Source organism: Babylonia areolata, chromosome 15, assembly GCF_041734735.1.
Source record: "Babylonia areolata isolate BAREFJ2019XMU chromosome 15, ASM4173473v1, whole genome shotgun sequence".
NCBI classification, from domain to species: domain Eukaryota; kingdom Metazoa; phylum Mollusca; class Gastropoda; order Neogastropoda; family Buccinidae; genus Babylonia; species Babylonia areolata.
The window spans coordinates 20,328,797-20,343,585 of NC_134890.1; the positions used below are offsets into that span (position 1 = coordinate 20,328,797).

The following is a 14,789-nucleotide window of genomic DNA, read 5'->3' on the forward strand; positions in this document are numbered from 1 at the left end:
CACCGCACTGTATCAGCCGGCCGAAATGACTTGCACCCAGACCACAACACAAAGTCTAGCGGAGGGGTAGGAGGAGCAAATGCCTCCATCTAGTGTGGGATTCGAACCTATGGACACTTGCTGCCTTGTCGGGTGTATCACCCACTGAGCCACAGCCCTGCAATCAGGCTGGAGGCGACAAAGCAGATTCTCTGCAGTTCAACAGTCATCGATCAATACAGCCTCTGCCAGTGTCAATAGTTCCGAGCCTCTGACACCAGTGTCAATAATTCTGTGATTTCTCACCATCGGCTGGCTTTGCAGTCCCATGCCCTGCTCCCCTGGTACAACTACTGCCATCTGCTGATTGCTCGATCTGTGTGCTCTTCATTGCTCCAATCTGTGTCAGGGTGGGTGGGTGGGTGGGGTGTGTGTGGGGGGTGGGGGGTGAGGGGGGTGGTGAGTGCATATGTATGTGTGTGCTTGTGTGTGTGTGTATATGTGTCTCCAAGACCTAGAGAGAGAGAGTGTGTGTGTGTATGTTGTGTGAGAGTGTGGGTGTGTTTGTATGTGTGTGCGCGCGCGCATGTGTGTGTGTGTGTGTGTGTGTGTGTGTGTGTGTGTGTGTGTGTGTGTGTGTGTGTTTGTGTTTGGCAAGGGAGGGAGGGAGGGTAAGAAAGTAATGTATATGTTTTTGTTAATGTGCGTGTAAGTGTGCATGTGTGCATGTCTGTCTCTCTGTATGAATGTGTGTGCATGTGTGTGTTGTCGAGTTGATGTAAGCGTTGTCAGTTTTATCTATTTTTCTCCTCTTTTTTTTCTGTTTCTTCTTGTTGATTCTTTCCTTCTTTTGTTATATCTTTCATTACTCATCTGCTTTTTTCCCCCCCTCTTCTACTTTGTCTTCTGTTTCTCCTTCATGTTCACCTTTGTGGTCTGTTTCTTCTTTCTCTTTCCCATTGCATAATCCAAGCGGACATGACCTCTGTTCACAGCTCTGACAATGATTCAACAGCTAAAAACCAGACCCTCCCCCTGTCGGGTCATCTGTTAAATGACGCGCTCCGTTCTGTACACAATGCCCCCCTGCTGTCAATATTGACAGTCACCCGTGGCAGCACACCCCTTTCCACCGTCCTCCACCCCACGTCACCCCACCCCCACCCCAGTGCTTTTCACCAGTGGTGGAACGTCTGCAACACTTGTTTATACACAACCATGGCAGCACTGTCCTAAACTGACACTGGGGGGGGTGGGGGGGAAGGGGGGAAGAAGGAGAAAAAGAAAAAAATAGTGGGGTGTGGGTGGTGCTAACAGTACCTTCTATCTGCCTTTATATCAAAAACGTATTGCACAACAGCTTCTCTTTTCTTTCTGGCTTTTTGCCTGCAGGGCGTTCTTCAGTACAGGTCATGACCTCATTTTGCCAGCTGTTACAGGTACGGTTGATTTCCAAATACACGTTGTCAGTTCAGGAACCGTGTTTTCAGCACAGAACGTTCTGTCTGGTCAGGGTCCTTGTCGACCCCTCACAGAGCCGGGTCAGGACTGAATAATGCATGTTCCCCAAGTGGCTGAAATTCCCAGTCCATGATTTCTTAGGCAAGCTGTGTGCAGAACTCTGGCACACACACATGTGCGTGTGTGAGAAGAGGAGGCAGAGACTGGTGGTTGTGTGAATGTGTATGTGTATGTTTGTATGTGGGGGCGGGGGTGGGGGGCGGGAGAGGAATGTTGTGGGGTGGGGAGGTTGTTTACTGTTTAAGCTTATTTTTCTTTAACTGTAAATCATACTCTGTTAATTTCTCTACACAATCGACATAACCAATGCAAATATTGTGTCACTGACAGATTAGAAAACTATTTACCTAAACCATTAAAACCCTACCAAAATATTTCTGTTATGTGCTGAAATATTGCCACACATACCATAAATGAGAAAGAAAATCGGTCTTATCACTATGCTCAGGCCTTCATTTTTCAACTGGTCTTTAGGTTAAATCCTAGAAACCTTTATCTTGATATGCATCATACTTCTGTGTGATATAACCTGATCTCTGTCCATTGCATTCATGTGTGTGTGTGTGTGTGTGTGTGTGTGTGTGTGTGTGTGTGTGCATGCATGCGTGTGAGCGAGCAAGCGAGTGAGCGTGCGTGTGTGCGTGTGTGTGTGTGCATGTGTGTGTGTGTGTGTGTGTGTGCACGCGCGTGCGCGCACGCACGCGACCGAGGAAGCAAGTGTGTGTGTGTGTTTGGTAAAGTTTTCGTGCCCAAATGTGTACCACTATGAAAGCACTCACAGCCTTTGTTATTGAACATTATCACACTCACAGTCTTTTTTATAAAAACATTATCAAACATGCTTCAACAAGTCATCAAAAAGGCTAACAATGTCACCTCTCAAGCCTGACCAAGAGAACTTACATTCCGTGTCAACAAAGAAAATATGGATGGACTTTTTTTTTTTTTTAAACAATAAAATGACAAAAATTCTAATGATTCAAAATGGCAAAAATTAGACTTTAAACACAGATAATAATGCAACACTTCATTAGGAGTCACTTCAACATCACTGCACCATGTTTAAGACTAACATCAATCCAAGTCCTCCATTCCCCGTGTGTGTGTGTGTGGTGTGTGTGTGTGTGTGTGTGTGTGTGTGTGTGTGTGTGTGTGTGTGTGTGTGTGTGTGTGTGTGTGTGTGTGTGTGTGTGTGTGCCTGTAAGTGGGTACAGGAAGTTTTGCTTTTCCACTGACACACTGCATTTGTCTTGCTTGATCATACAGTCCCCCGTGTTGTTCATTTCTGACACCATTTTTTTTTTCACATTTTGATGTTAATTGTCACCACCCTGGAAACCTGTGCTAAGGAGGTAGAATGCATTATGAATACCAACTGTTGTTGTAGCTGTTGTCCGTAGTATCATTATCATTATTCCAAACAAAATCTGCATGCAATTCACTCAGCTGGGACCCTGTTTGAGGGAAATTAAACTGGTAGTAGCCAGGAGCACCCCTCAATGTCAGCTCTTTTGTTTCCAACTGTGGAATTCCCAAGCTTGGTTTTGTGGTCACTATTGATTCTCACGTTTACCAACATAGCCCCTTCTCTCTCTCTCTCTCTCTCTCTCCCTCTCTCTCTCACCTTCTCCTCTCCTCGCTGTTGTTTGCACTCATGATTGATTGCATTGATTTCATTTTCACCACGATCAATCTTGTGTGCCACAAACATGGTTTTGCTCGATTTTTTTGCTGCCACACATTTGGCTTCCCACATGTGAAAATCATCCAGCAGGTTATGTCAAGGAGCTGCTATTTTTAACACAGACTGCATATTATGTGTGTATGTGTGTGTGTGTGTGTGCATGTGCATGTGTGTATGTGTGTGTGTTTGTGTGCGAGCATTCATGCATGTGTGCATGTGTGTGTGTGTGTGTGTGTGTGTGTGTACCTTTAAGCAGCAAACAAGACACTTTAGACAGACCAGAGGAGTAACCTGTGGAACATATGACCAAAATGTCAGGATTCAAGTCTGAAACACTGCTGACTATTTATGCATGTATGTCATTTACAGGAGCTTGTGCTATTTTTGTGCCTCACAATCTGACAGGTGTTCCAGCTGATATCTGAAGGTAAAAGGCCTGGCCGGATCAACTGTGTCATTGTGCACTGAGAGCAGTTAACAGCAATCACTGGGTCTTTGATCTGACAATTACTCCACTGAAACAGGGTGCAGAAACACTGATCTCACTATTCTAATGTGCTTGAGCAGATCTCCCTAGTCTCCCCCCCCCCCACCCCCACCCTTATCTGAAGCAGGTAAAAGGCCTGGCTGGACCAACTGTGTCATTGTACAATGAGAGCAGTTAACAGCAATCACTGGGTCTTTGATCTGACAACTACTCCACTGAAACAGGGTGCAGAAACACTGATCTCGCTATTCTAATGTGCTTGAGCAGATCTCCCTAGTCTCCCCCCCCACCCCCACCCTTCCAACTCCACCCTGCCACAGTTCATACACCCACCCATGCATACACAACACATGAACAGAAAAACATGAAGACAGAAACATGTGACTGTCACCCACATCAACTGATGCTAAATTTACAAACACACTTATCAAACAACTGTGGAAAATATCACACGCACACACGCACACACACACACACAGACACAAACACACACACACAAAGCACACACACACACACACACACACACAAAGCATACACATACACACACACACAAACACACAACACACTCACACAAACACACAACACACTCACACACATACACACACACACACACACGCACAAATGCACAGCAAGAAACACTTAAAATTGTCCTAGGAACAGCATGGTAAAGACAGAGACATAAATTCACATATTTTTCTCCACAATAATTTTAGATTCAATAACTGCTCATTGAAGCTGGAAATAACATGTTAATGCAGCATATACATTTTTAATAAGAGAGGGAAAAGGTAGAGAATAAATAAATAAATAAATGAATACATCAATAAATAAATAGATAAATGAATGAATAAAATAAATAAATAAATAAACACATAAATAAATGAACAGATAAATGGAAAAACACAAAGAGCAAACAACAAACAACAAAACAAAACAAAATCCACAGCACAAAACACAGATGCGGAGACTGACCTGCTGGTGGCGTTCATGTTTGTGGCAGCCACTGTGCGGTTGGTTGTTCCCTCTTCCATCCTCTTCTCTATGTCAGAGTAGCTCACCACGGGAACCACTTGCAAGCCGTCCGCTGAAAATTCATACACACCACAACGGCAGCTGTCAGCCGGGTCTGCCTCCCCAGGTAGGCATGAAGCCTGCTGTGCAAAATGACTGCGTGTTTGTAAACCGCCTTGAGCTTGGTCTCTGAGTCTGACTGAGGCCAGGCGCTATATAAGTATCCATATCATCATCGACACACGTCATGGGTTCTTCAATGTATGTTTTTTTGTGGGTTTTTTTTTTTTCCATCTTGGGAATCATATTTCAACTGTCTCGTCCAAGATTGTATCATGTAAATGTCTACTTTAACAATCCTGCATTGGACATTTTATAACATGTTTCTCTTCCATATTTTTCCCCACTGATATTCTATTTCTTATTAGCCATTGTTTTCATTCCATTGATAATTTTTTACCTGCACTGTACAATCACATAAACGGAAATGTTTTTGAAATTGTGATCTAACATGAATATAATTTTTAAAAGTATGTACAAGTGAAATCACCACAATTATATGATGTATATATACATCATACAATGCAACGTCCAACACCATACCATAAAATGTATGGCGATCAAAACAAAAATATCACACACACACATACATAACATAAAGAAACATCCAACACCATACCATAAAATGTATGGCGATCAAAACTAAAATATCACACACACACACACACACATCCGTCATGTGATGTCCAACATCTTACCATAAAATGTGCAGTAATCAAAACAAAAATATCACACACACATACATTATGTAATGCAACATCCAAAACCTTACTATAAAATGTACAGTAATCAAAACAAAAATATCACACACACACAGACACATTATCTAATGCAAAATCCAACACTTTACCATAAAATTACAGCAATCAAAACAAAAACACACACACACACACACACACACACACACATTATGTAATGCAACATCCAACACCTTACCACAGAATGTGCGATATTCAAAACAAGAATATCACACACACACACACACACACACATACACCATATAACACGACACCCAACAACCTTACCGTAAAACCCATGCTTGGGGTGCTGTCGGATGCGCAGCCCCCCCTTCTGGGACTTGGTGGACAGGAGGTCGCGCACCTGTTCATTGTAGATCTCCAGCATGCTGAAGGTCACCTCAAACTCCACCTCCGCCCCCTCCCCCTTCTTCTGCTCGATCCCCTGGAATATTGCCTCACAGAACTGGGGCACCACGCCTGAAACGCAAGACATCATCAAATGCTGAACAGAAAACAAAGAAGAAATGGCACCATGGCTTGTGGTCCTGGTGCCAGTTGTATTGCTTGGTTCTAACTTTTTGACAGTTACATGTGACTAAATGTCACGAACTACACCACTGGTCAGTTCCATACTACACACAGTTAGTAGCGGGTTACGACCATACTAGGCTCTTCCGTCTGAGCAATGCAACTGGCTCCTGGTGAATAAAAAAGAAATTAACTCCATTCGAGCAAAGTCAGCTACAAACTCCAGTTCGTGTTTCACAGAACTGAAGCACCACACCTTAAAGGTAGGACATCACCAATTGCTGAACAGAAAACAAAGGAGAAAAAGGGCTATGGCACCATGATTTTGTGGCCCTGAGACGAAGAAAGAAATTAACTCATCTCTAACACGGTCAGCTACCAACTCCATCTCAAGCTTCACAGAACCAAAGCACCACATCTGAAAGGTTAACATAACCAAATGTTCATTAGAAAAGAGACAGAAAAAAAGGATCATGAACCATGAATTACGGTTCTGTACAAGAAAAAGAAATTGACTCATCTCTTGCACAGTCAGTTATCAACTCCATTTCATGTCTCAGAGAACTGAAGCACCACGCCTGGAAGGTAAACATCACCAAATGTTGATCAGAAAAAAAAGAAGACAAAAAAATTGAGGATTATGACATCATGAGTTACGATTTTGTACATGAAAAAAGAAAGTAACATATCTCTTGCAACACCAACAGCAGTAACAATAGTAGTAACAGATGTGGCAATAATTTCAGCAAAAGCAGCAGCTGCAGTAGTAGGAACTGGAAGTGGAGAGAATTATGATGGCATAGCAATGGGCGACATATTTGGGGAGACTTTTTTCTTCATGAATAATGGGGAGGAGGAAGATGACTGTTTGAGACTAAGTGAAAAGGCCGTACTCTAGACTTCCTTTCATGACATATCCCAAATCAACCAGGCCAGAGAGATACAGACAACTGCAGTGTTGGTCAGGAACTCAGAGAACCATTCCCAAAGATGCTTCTGTGCAGTGAATGGCACATGACAGGCTGGTTCCTGTCTTTCCATTTGAGCCCATGACAACTCAGCTCTGGGTAGGAGACTGCAACAAATCATTCAATGATATTTGCACTCTGACAGAGTTCTTCTTTTTTGTTCATGGGCTGCAACTCCTACATTCACTCGTATGTACACAAGTGGGCTTTTACCTGTATGACCATTTTTACCCCCAACCATTTAGGCAGCCATACTCCGTTCTCGGGGGTTGACAGAGTTGAAACCCATGTTTTCCCAGTTGTCAGTCCACAAGGCTAATCTCTTCGCCACTGCAACTAATGCTAAAAATAGCTCCACAACTAAGCAGTTATTGGCTTTGGTGAGGAGGTTTGTAAGTGGTATCCTGCATAAGTTGTACCAGAACAAGTATTACGGGACACCACCAAAAAGACTCAGCAGCAGTATTGTATTGTATTGTATTGTACTGTATTGTATTACTGCTGCAGTGCATACCCACCATTTCTTTTTTTTCTGCCTGAAAGTGTATTTGTTTTTACAAAGAAGATATTTCTACAATATTTTGCCAGGGACAACTCTTTTGTTGGCATAGCTTATTTTATATGTGCACAAAGTGCATGCTACACACGGGACCTTTGTTTATCATCTCATCTAAATGAGTATCAGACCGACCACCAGTCAACGTCTTGTGCAAGGGGAGGAAATACTGACAACCGTAGGATTCAATCCCATGCCCTCAGATTCTCTCGCTTTCCAGACGAACGTGTTACCACTGGGCCATGACTCTACCAGTGCAGGGTTGCCTCTTGTGGGCAGCCTTACGGCAACGTAACCACAACAGTTCCCTGCGGACCACTGCTAATGCAAGGACTGTGACAGCTTGAGACTGAGTGTGGCAATGAAAGGGAAACTCAGGAAGAGCATCAGTGTTAATTCCAAAAATCATGGAAGACAGGGCATCAAAAACAAAACAAAAACAAAAAAACCCACAAATCTTCAAAATCCACTTCTGGGGACAGAAAATAAGCACAGGTATAGCATTCACAATGTCAGAGATCTGTGCCAAAATTACCCTCACATTCAATGATATTTGTAACTTTCAGCCCATAAACTGACACACTTCAGTAACTTAGTTATAAGCATTATCAGGTCCTGCTTAATTACTGAATATGGTGACAATAAACTGAACAACCATCAATTTCAAACACAAATAAAAGCCATATTTGATTTTTAAAGAAAAGAGACAAAAAAAAAAAAATCAAAATTTTTAGTCAAAATTTGTGCATCTGGTCCTTTCTAATCTGAACATATAATTCATGTTTTGACCATCTGTGGTACAAAGATTAATTTTTGTTTCATGGGAAATGAGTGGGTGGATCGTTGTGCACAAAAAGGCACAATGAACATTTACAATGCCATAGAAATTCGTATTCCATATTCATTACAACTGCTGGAGGAAACTTGCTGGAACCATATCAATAAACTGAAACAGGAGTCTGATCCTGACAGACAAAATACTGACAATCGCTCGCAAAAAAATGATTGCGTGTTTACTTTTAAAACAAAAGGACATCACAGTAGCAGAAGGCTCACCAGTCAAATATACAGACTACGACTGGATGCCATGAAAACAAAATATACTTCAAATGTGACTTGCATTTGCGGCAATGAAATTACCCTCAAGCATATCATCTATAAATGTGAACAGTTAAAACCATATTTACCTATGCCCTTTACAAAATCTGCAGTTCCATCTGCATCCATTCCAAATGTCTTATCTGATAATCAACATGTATTTGAAATAGTTCAGAGTTTAATTTGGAGCCCAACTGGCTCTTTGATGTTATTCTACTGGTTGACTAGTTAGTTATTTTATTTCGTTTATATTCTTCTTCCTTTTTTGTTTTGTTTTTAATGCTAACTGAGGAGAGAGGAACAGGGAAAGTAGTGATGACTTAAGGCATGGGTGGGGTGGAGAAGATAATGGATTTTCGTCTAAAGTCACAAATGTGGATAGACGTTAAGCAAAAGAACGAACAAATCTGAAACATTCCTTGCAAACATGAACACTCATCCATCACACAGAAGGCTGCGGTTACCTTTGTTGACGCCGTAACCGACAATAGACCAACTCTTTCCAGATCCTGTCTGTCCATACGCAAACAGAGTGGAGTTGTAGCCTTCCCATGCATTGTCCAAAATGCCTTGACCCAGGTCACTGTACACTTTTTTCTGAAACAGTGAAAATAATGTTTTAAACAGACATCTGCTTTGAATACGTGATGACGATGATCTCTGTGCGTGTGTGTCTGTGTATGTATGTGTGTGTGTGTGTGTGTGTGTGTGTGTGTGTGTGTGTGTGTGTGTGTGCATGTGTGTGCATGTGTGTGTGTGTGTGTGTGTGTGTGTGTGTGTGTGTGTGTTTGTAAATGTGTGTGGGAAGAAGGATGCATGCAAGCATGTGTGTGTATGTGGGGGTGGTAATGTTAGATAGGGTAGTATGCATGTGTATGTGTGTACAGGGCAAACACATACAAGCATTTTAAACAGGATTCTATACTTCTCTTCCACTCCTTTATATTGAACTGAATGCATCAATAGTACTACTACCAACAATTTGTAAAACTGCGGTTCAAAACCAGCAGACACCTGAATTGGAAACAAATCTCTGCAATCACACACACACACACACACACACACACACACATATACACAAAGAGTGTTCAAAAGAAAATGACTTTAAGAACTACTTCACTTGCCCAACCACTGGTACTGTAAATAGAGCATGGAAAGAACCAGTACAGCAGAACAAGCAATGTCAGTGATCTGGCGGTCTCATACAGTTACTGCCTATTATTAGCACACAGTGGGGTCACCCGGACCTCAGACTTTGAGCCACACAGTAAACAAGAATGTTATTCTTCCACTGAACTGGTAGCAAATTTAAGTGCCTCCCCCTTCTCTCCCCCCCCCCCCCCCCCCCCCCCCCCCGACCCCCCATCCCCTGTGTACTAGTGGACAGTCACCCAAGTGGGTGTCACAGGGTCAGTTACAGTAAAGACCAGTACTTTTAGTGGTAACCTGGGTGCTTGTCTTTCGGATGAGATGAGAAATCTGAGGTCCAGTGTACAACAAGTATTTTGCAAACATAAAAGAACTTTGGCCAAGAGAATACAGTACATTACAATACAGTACTGCACAGCATAATACAGCACAATGACACAGTATAGCATTCATTCTTGGGGTTAGTTGGCCTTTCGGGAACCATCCCAATTGTGTGAGGATTGCCTCTTATGGGCAAGACTGTCCTAACACCCACTTGGGTGGGAAAGTGGGGATGTAACTTGGGTGAGACACTCCCCACTGCAATGGAATTGTTTCCTAGATAGTCAAGACATCAGTTCCCTCCTCTGCTGTCCTGACAGTCTTAGTCAGACACAACTCACACTCAGTGTTGATGCAATACAATATAAAACAGTACAGTACAGTTACAGTACAGTATGTACAATATTGTACATCAAAAATAACACAATAGATTACAGTGCAGTACAACACAGTGCAGTAGAGTTCAACACATCACAACACAATCCTCTAAAATCAAACACAGCACAGTGCAACACAGCATTACACATCAAAATGAAACACTACACAGTACAATTCCAAAAGCAACACAACATAATAAACACAACACAGCACATTAGAATGCAGTACAACACAGCACAGCGCAACACAATAAAGCACAGATCAGTCCAGTCCAACTGAACACCACTAAACACAAGGCAGCACAAGACGCCAGGAATGCACCAACCTGATCACAGAACTTCTTGCCATTGGGGTGGGACGTGTCAGGGCCGTAGTAACCATTGGCTTCTGTCTTGCAGCCATCGTGAGACCAGTAACTGTAGTCAAACGTGAATTTCTTGACATCGTCTTTACTATTGGGGTCAGTGATGGAAGTTGTTGCCCCTTGCATGTCGATAATGAGGGTGGCATTGCGGCTTTTCTCCCGACTGTTGTGTTCAAAGTTAAGGCCAAAACAGGACTATGTGTCCAAATTATTTGTGAACGATAATCAATAATGCAATGAAAATGAATAAGCACTGAACGCAGTGTTTATACATGCCAAATCAATTCAACTTAACTATCTCCAAAGAAAAATTCATGTGTGGTCGTGCTGCTAAACACATGGATCTGTTTAACTAATCAAGAAATCACATAAAATCATAAAATCACACTAAATTGACACATCTAGGAATATCATATTAGGAACACAGAATAATTTAAAACAAAATATATAGATACAGAAATAATAATAAAGTCTTCAGAGACATGTACTTGTTTGAATATATAAAGAGGATTAGGGACAAATACACTGTTAGCTGTATGTCTGCCCCAACATCTTCAGATACACACAAGTTTAAAAAAAAAAAAAAAAAGGTGAGGTGGCTATAGACACCCAGAACTGTTCCAATACATGCATGTGGATCACTCACATTGTGAAACGTGTGTGCAAATACATGCCCGCACACATGCATACACATACGTGCACATACACTTACACAGCACAACATAATAAACAATATTTCACCAAAATGCAAGTATATAGAATACAATACATTTGTAAATTTACTGTCTTTTTTTTGGGGGGGGGGGGGGTTGGTTGGTTGGCTGTTCACTGTATTTATAATTCTGGAACTGCTGTTAACTGTTTCCTGTGACTGAGACACTCTATCCTTTTTACTAGGACTATGAGACTATCCTTTTTCCTACTGAGTAACAGTAACTTATCCTACTGAGTATCTATCCTTTTTTCCTACTGAGTAACAGTAACTTATCCTACTGAGTAACTATCCTTTTTCCTACTGAGTAACTCTATCCTTTTTCCTGGGGCTGAGTAACTCTCTCCTTTTTACTGGGACTGAGAAACTCTATTCTTTTTCCTGGGACTGAGTAACTCTCTCCTTTTTCCTACTGAGTAACTCTCTCCTTTTTACTGGGACTGAGAAACTCTATTCTTTTTCCTGGGACTGAGTAACTCTCTCCTTTTTACTGGGACTGAGAAACTCTATCCTTTTTCCTGGGACTGAGTAACTCTATTCTTTTTCCTGGGACTGAGTAACTCTATCCTTTTTCCTACTGAGTAACTCTATCCTTTTTACTGGAACTGAGAAACTCTATTCTTTTTCCTGGAACTGAGTAACTCTATCCTTTTTCCTGGGACTGAGTAACTCTATCCTTTTTCCTACTGAGAAACTATCCTTTTTACTGGGACTGAGTAACTCTATCCTTTTTCCTACTGAGAAACTCTATCCTTTTTACTGGGACTGAGTAACTCTATCCTTTTTACTGGGACTGAGTAACTCTATCCTTTTTACTGGGACTGAGAAACTCTATCCTTTTTCCTACTGAGAAACTCTATCCTTTTTACTAGGGCTGAGAAACTCTCTCCTTTTTACTGGGACTGAGTAACTATATCCTTTTTCCTACTGAGAAACTCTATCCTTTTTACTGGGACTGAGAAACTCTATCCTTTTTCCTACTGAGAAACTCTATCCTTTTTACTGGGACTGAGTAACTCTATCCTTTTTACTGGGACTGAGTAACTCTATCCTTTTTCCTACTGAGAAACTCTATCCTTTTTACTGGGACTGAGAAACTCTATCCTTTTTACTGGGACTGAGTAACTCTATCCTTTTTCCTACTGAGAAACTCTATCCTTTTTACTGGGACTGAGTAACTCTATCCTTTTTCCTGGGACTGAGAAACTCTATCCTTTTTACTGGGACTGAGAAACTCTATCCTTTTTACTGGGACTGAGAAACTCTATCCTTTTTTCCTGGGACTGTGTAACTCTATCCTTTTTACTGGGACTGAGAAACTCTATCCTTTTTTCCTGGGACTGTGTAACTCTATCCTTTTTACTGGGACTGAGAAACTCTATCCTTTTTTCCTGGGACTGAGAAACTCTATCCTTTTTTCCTGGGACTGAGAAACTCTATCCTTTTTACTGGGACTGAGTAACTCTATCCTTTTTACTGGGACTGAGAAACTCTATCCTTTTTACTGGGACTGAGTAACTCTATCCTTTTTACTGGGACTGAGAAACTCTATTCTTTTTACTGGGATTGAGTAACTCTATCCTTTTTCCTACTGAGAAACTCTATCCTTTTTACTGGGACTGAGAAACTCTATCCTTTTTTCTGGGACTGAGAAACTCTATCCTTTTTCCTGGGACTGAGAAACTCTATTCTTTTTCCTGGGACTGAGAAACTCTATCCTTTTTCCTGGGACTGAGTAACTCTATCAGCTGATGTAAAAGTAGACTGGTATCCAGCATCAGGCATATTGACGTATGAACATTTCATGATAATGATTATTGTTGTAAACTATACTTCTGATCCATATTTTACTGACATGACTCTAAATCCACTTATCAATGATAAATATCTATTACATTTTTTGTGTTCACATCCAAGTTCTTTCAACCTGTTCTCTCTCTCTCTCTCTCTCTCTCTCTCTCTCTCTCTGTTATTTTTCTATTTCTATTTTGTTAGTTCAGAAAGTAGTCATATTCTAATTTTTTAAAAGAGAGGAGAATGGTAAGCCATCAAACTAACTGACTTGTCATACACAAAAATGTAAGAATTTTGGCACAAAATAAACATTGATAATTTATTAGATTTTTTAAGCTGTAAGTCTATCACAGTGTTGTTCAAAAACCTGCTTTTCAATGTTACCAGACATTTTCATTTGGAAATCATACGTTGATTTCATCAAGTAGTTGTTGAATACAAACACACACACACACACACACACACACACACACACACACACACACACACACACACACACACACACACAAACACACACACGATTTAACCACTGACAAATTATGTGCCAACAACATGATGACTACAATTGTACCATTTGTTAATGCCATAATATCTGGTAACCTACTCCTGCCCTTGCTGTTGTCTCTGACAACGCAGGTGGCCTACCTGGCATAACTCCAGTTCACACAGACATAACATAATCAGTTGCTAAAATAAAGAAATACAGAATACCATGTATGTCTGGTACTTTAAGTGTGTGTGTGTGTGTGTGTGTGTGTGTGTGTGTCTGTGTCTGTGTCTGTGTGTTTAGGGAAGGGAAGGGTTATCATTATTTTTTTAAAGTGTGATCAATCTGTATTTAGCCACTTTCATTTATTACTTACAAATTAAGTTCCTGCAATGGTTCATTTGTCATTTTAACTGGATCTGTCCAACAGTTGTCAGGAAGCGCAACTTTATTCTGGGCTGTAAAACTGACTCTTCACTATAATTTTCCCCTTGGTCTCTCTCTGTCTTATGCATGCACCACAGACACACACACACACACACACACACACACGTGAGCGCACACACACACACACACACACACACACATGTGCGCGTGCGCACACACACACACACACGCACATACATGCACACACACACACACTGCATGTTTATAAGTAATCAATGAAGCATGTATCGTTAAGTCTGTGCCCTAATAACATCCAACCTAAGTTAAAACCAGAACATAAAACATTCATTCCACTCCAACACACACACACACATACACACAAACACACTTTTACATAGCTTACTTTTATCAAATCTCTTGCATCTTGTTCATCAACCTTCACTTATGTGCCCATCACTCAGATAAATCACTTGTGTGAGTGTGTGCATGTGTGTATATTTGTGTGTGTCTGTCTGTCTGTCTGTGTGCATGTGTGTGTGCACATATGCGGGTTAATTTTTGTGTG

The 14,789-nt window shown here is 41.3% G+C and overlaps 1 protein-coding gene across 4 annotated transcripts in view; it reads right to left on the reverse strand.

Annotated features, from left to right (window-relative positions):
- The window catches only part of LOC143290212 (kinesin-like protein KIF28), a 48,593-nt gene extending 37,586 nt beyond the window's left edge, over window positions 1-11,007 (reverse strand). For all 4 annotated transcript variants that reach the window (XM_076599536.1, XM_076599538.1, XM_076599537.1 and 1 more), the window contains exons 1-4: window positions 10,806-11,007; window positions 9,097-9,229; window positions 5,768-5,959; window positions 4,644-4,755 (exon numbers count right to left, since the gene is read on the reverse strand). In XM_076599536.1, coding sequence (XP_076455651.1) covers window positions 4,644-4,755; window positions 5,768-5,959; window positions 9,097-9,229; window positions 10,806-10,970 — 602 coding nt within the window. In that variant the 5' untranslated portion in view covers window positions 10,971-11,007. The remainder of the gene's footprint in view (window positions 1-4,643; window positions 4,756-5,767; window positions 5,960-9,096; window positions 9,230-10,805) is intronic.
- Window positions 11,008-14,789: the final 3,782 nt, after the last annotated feature.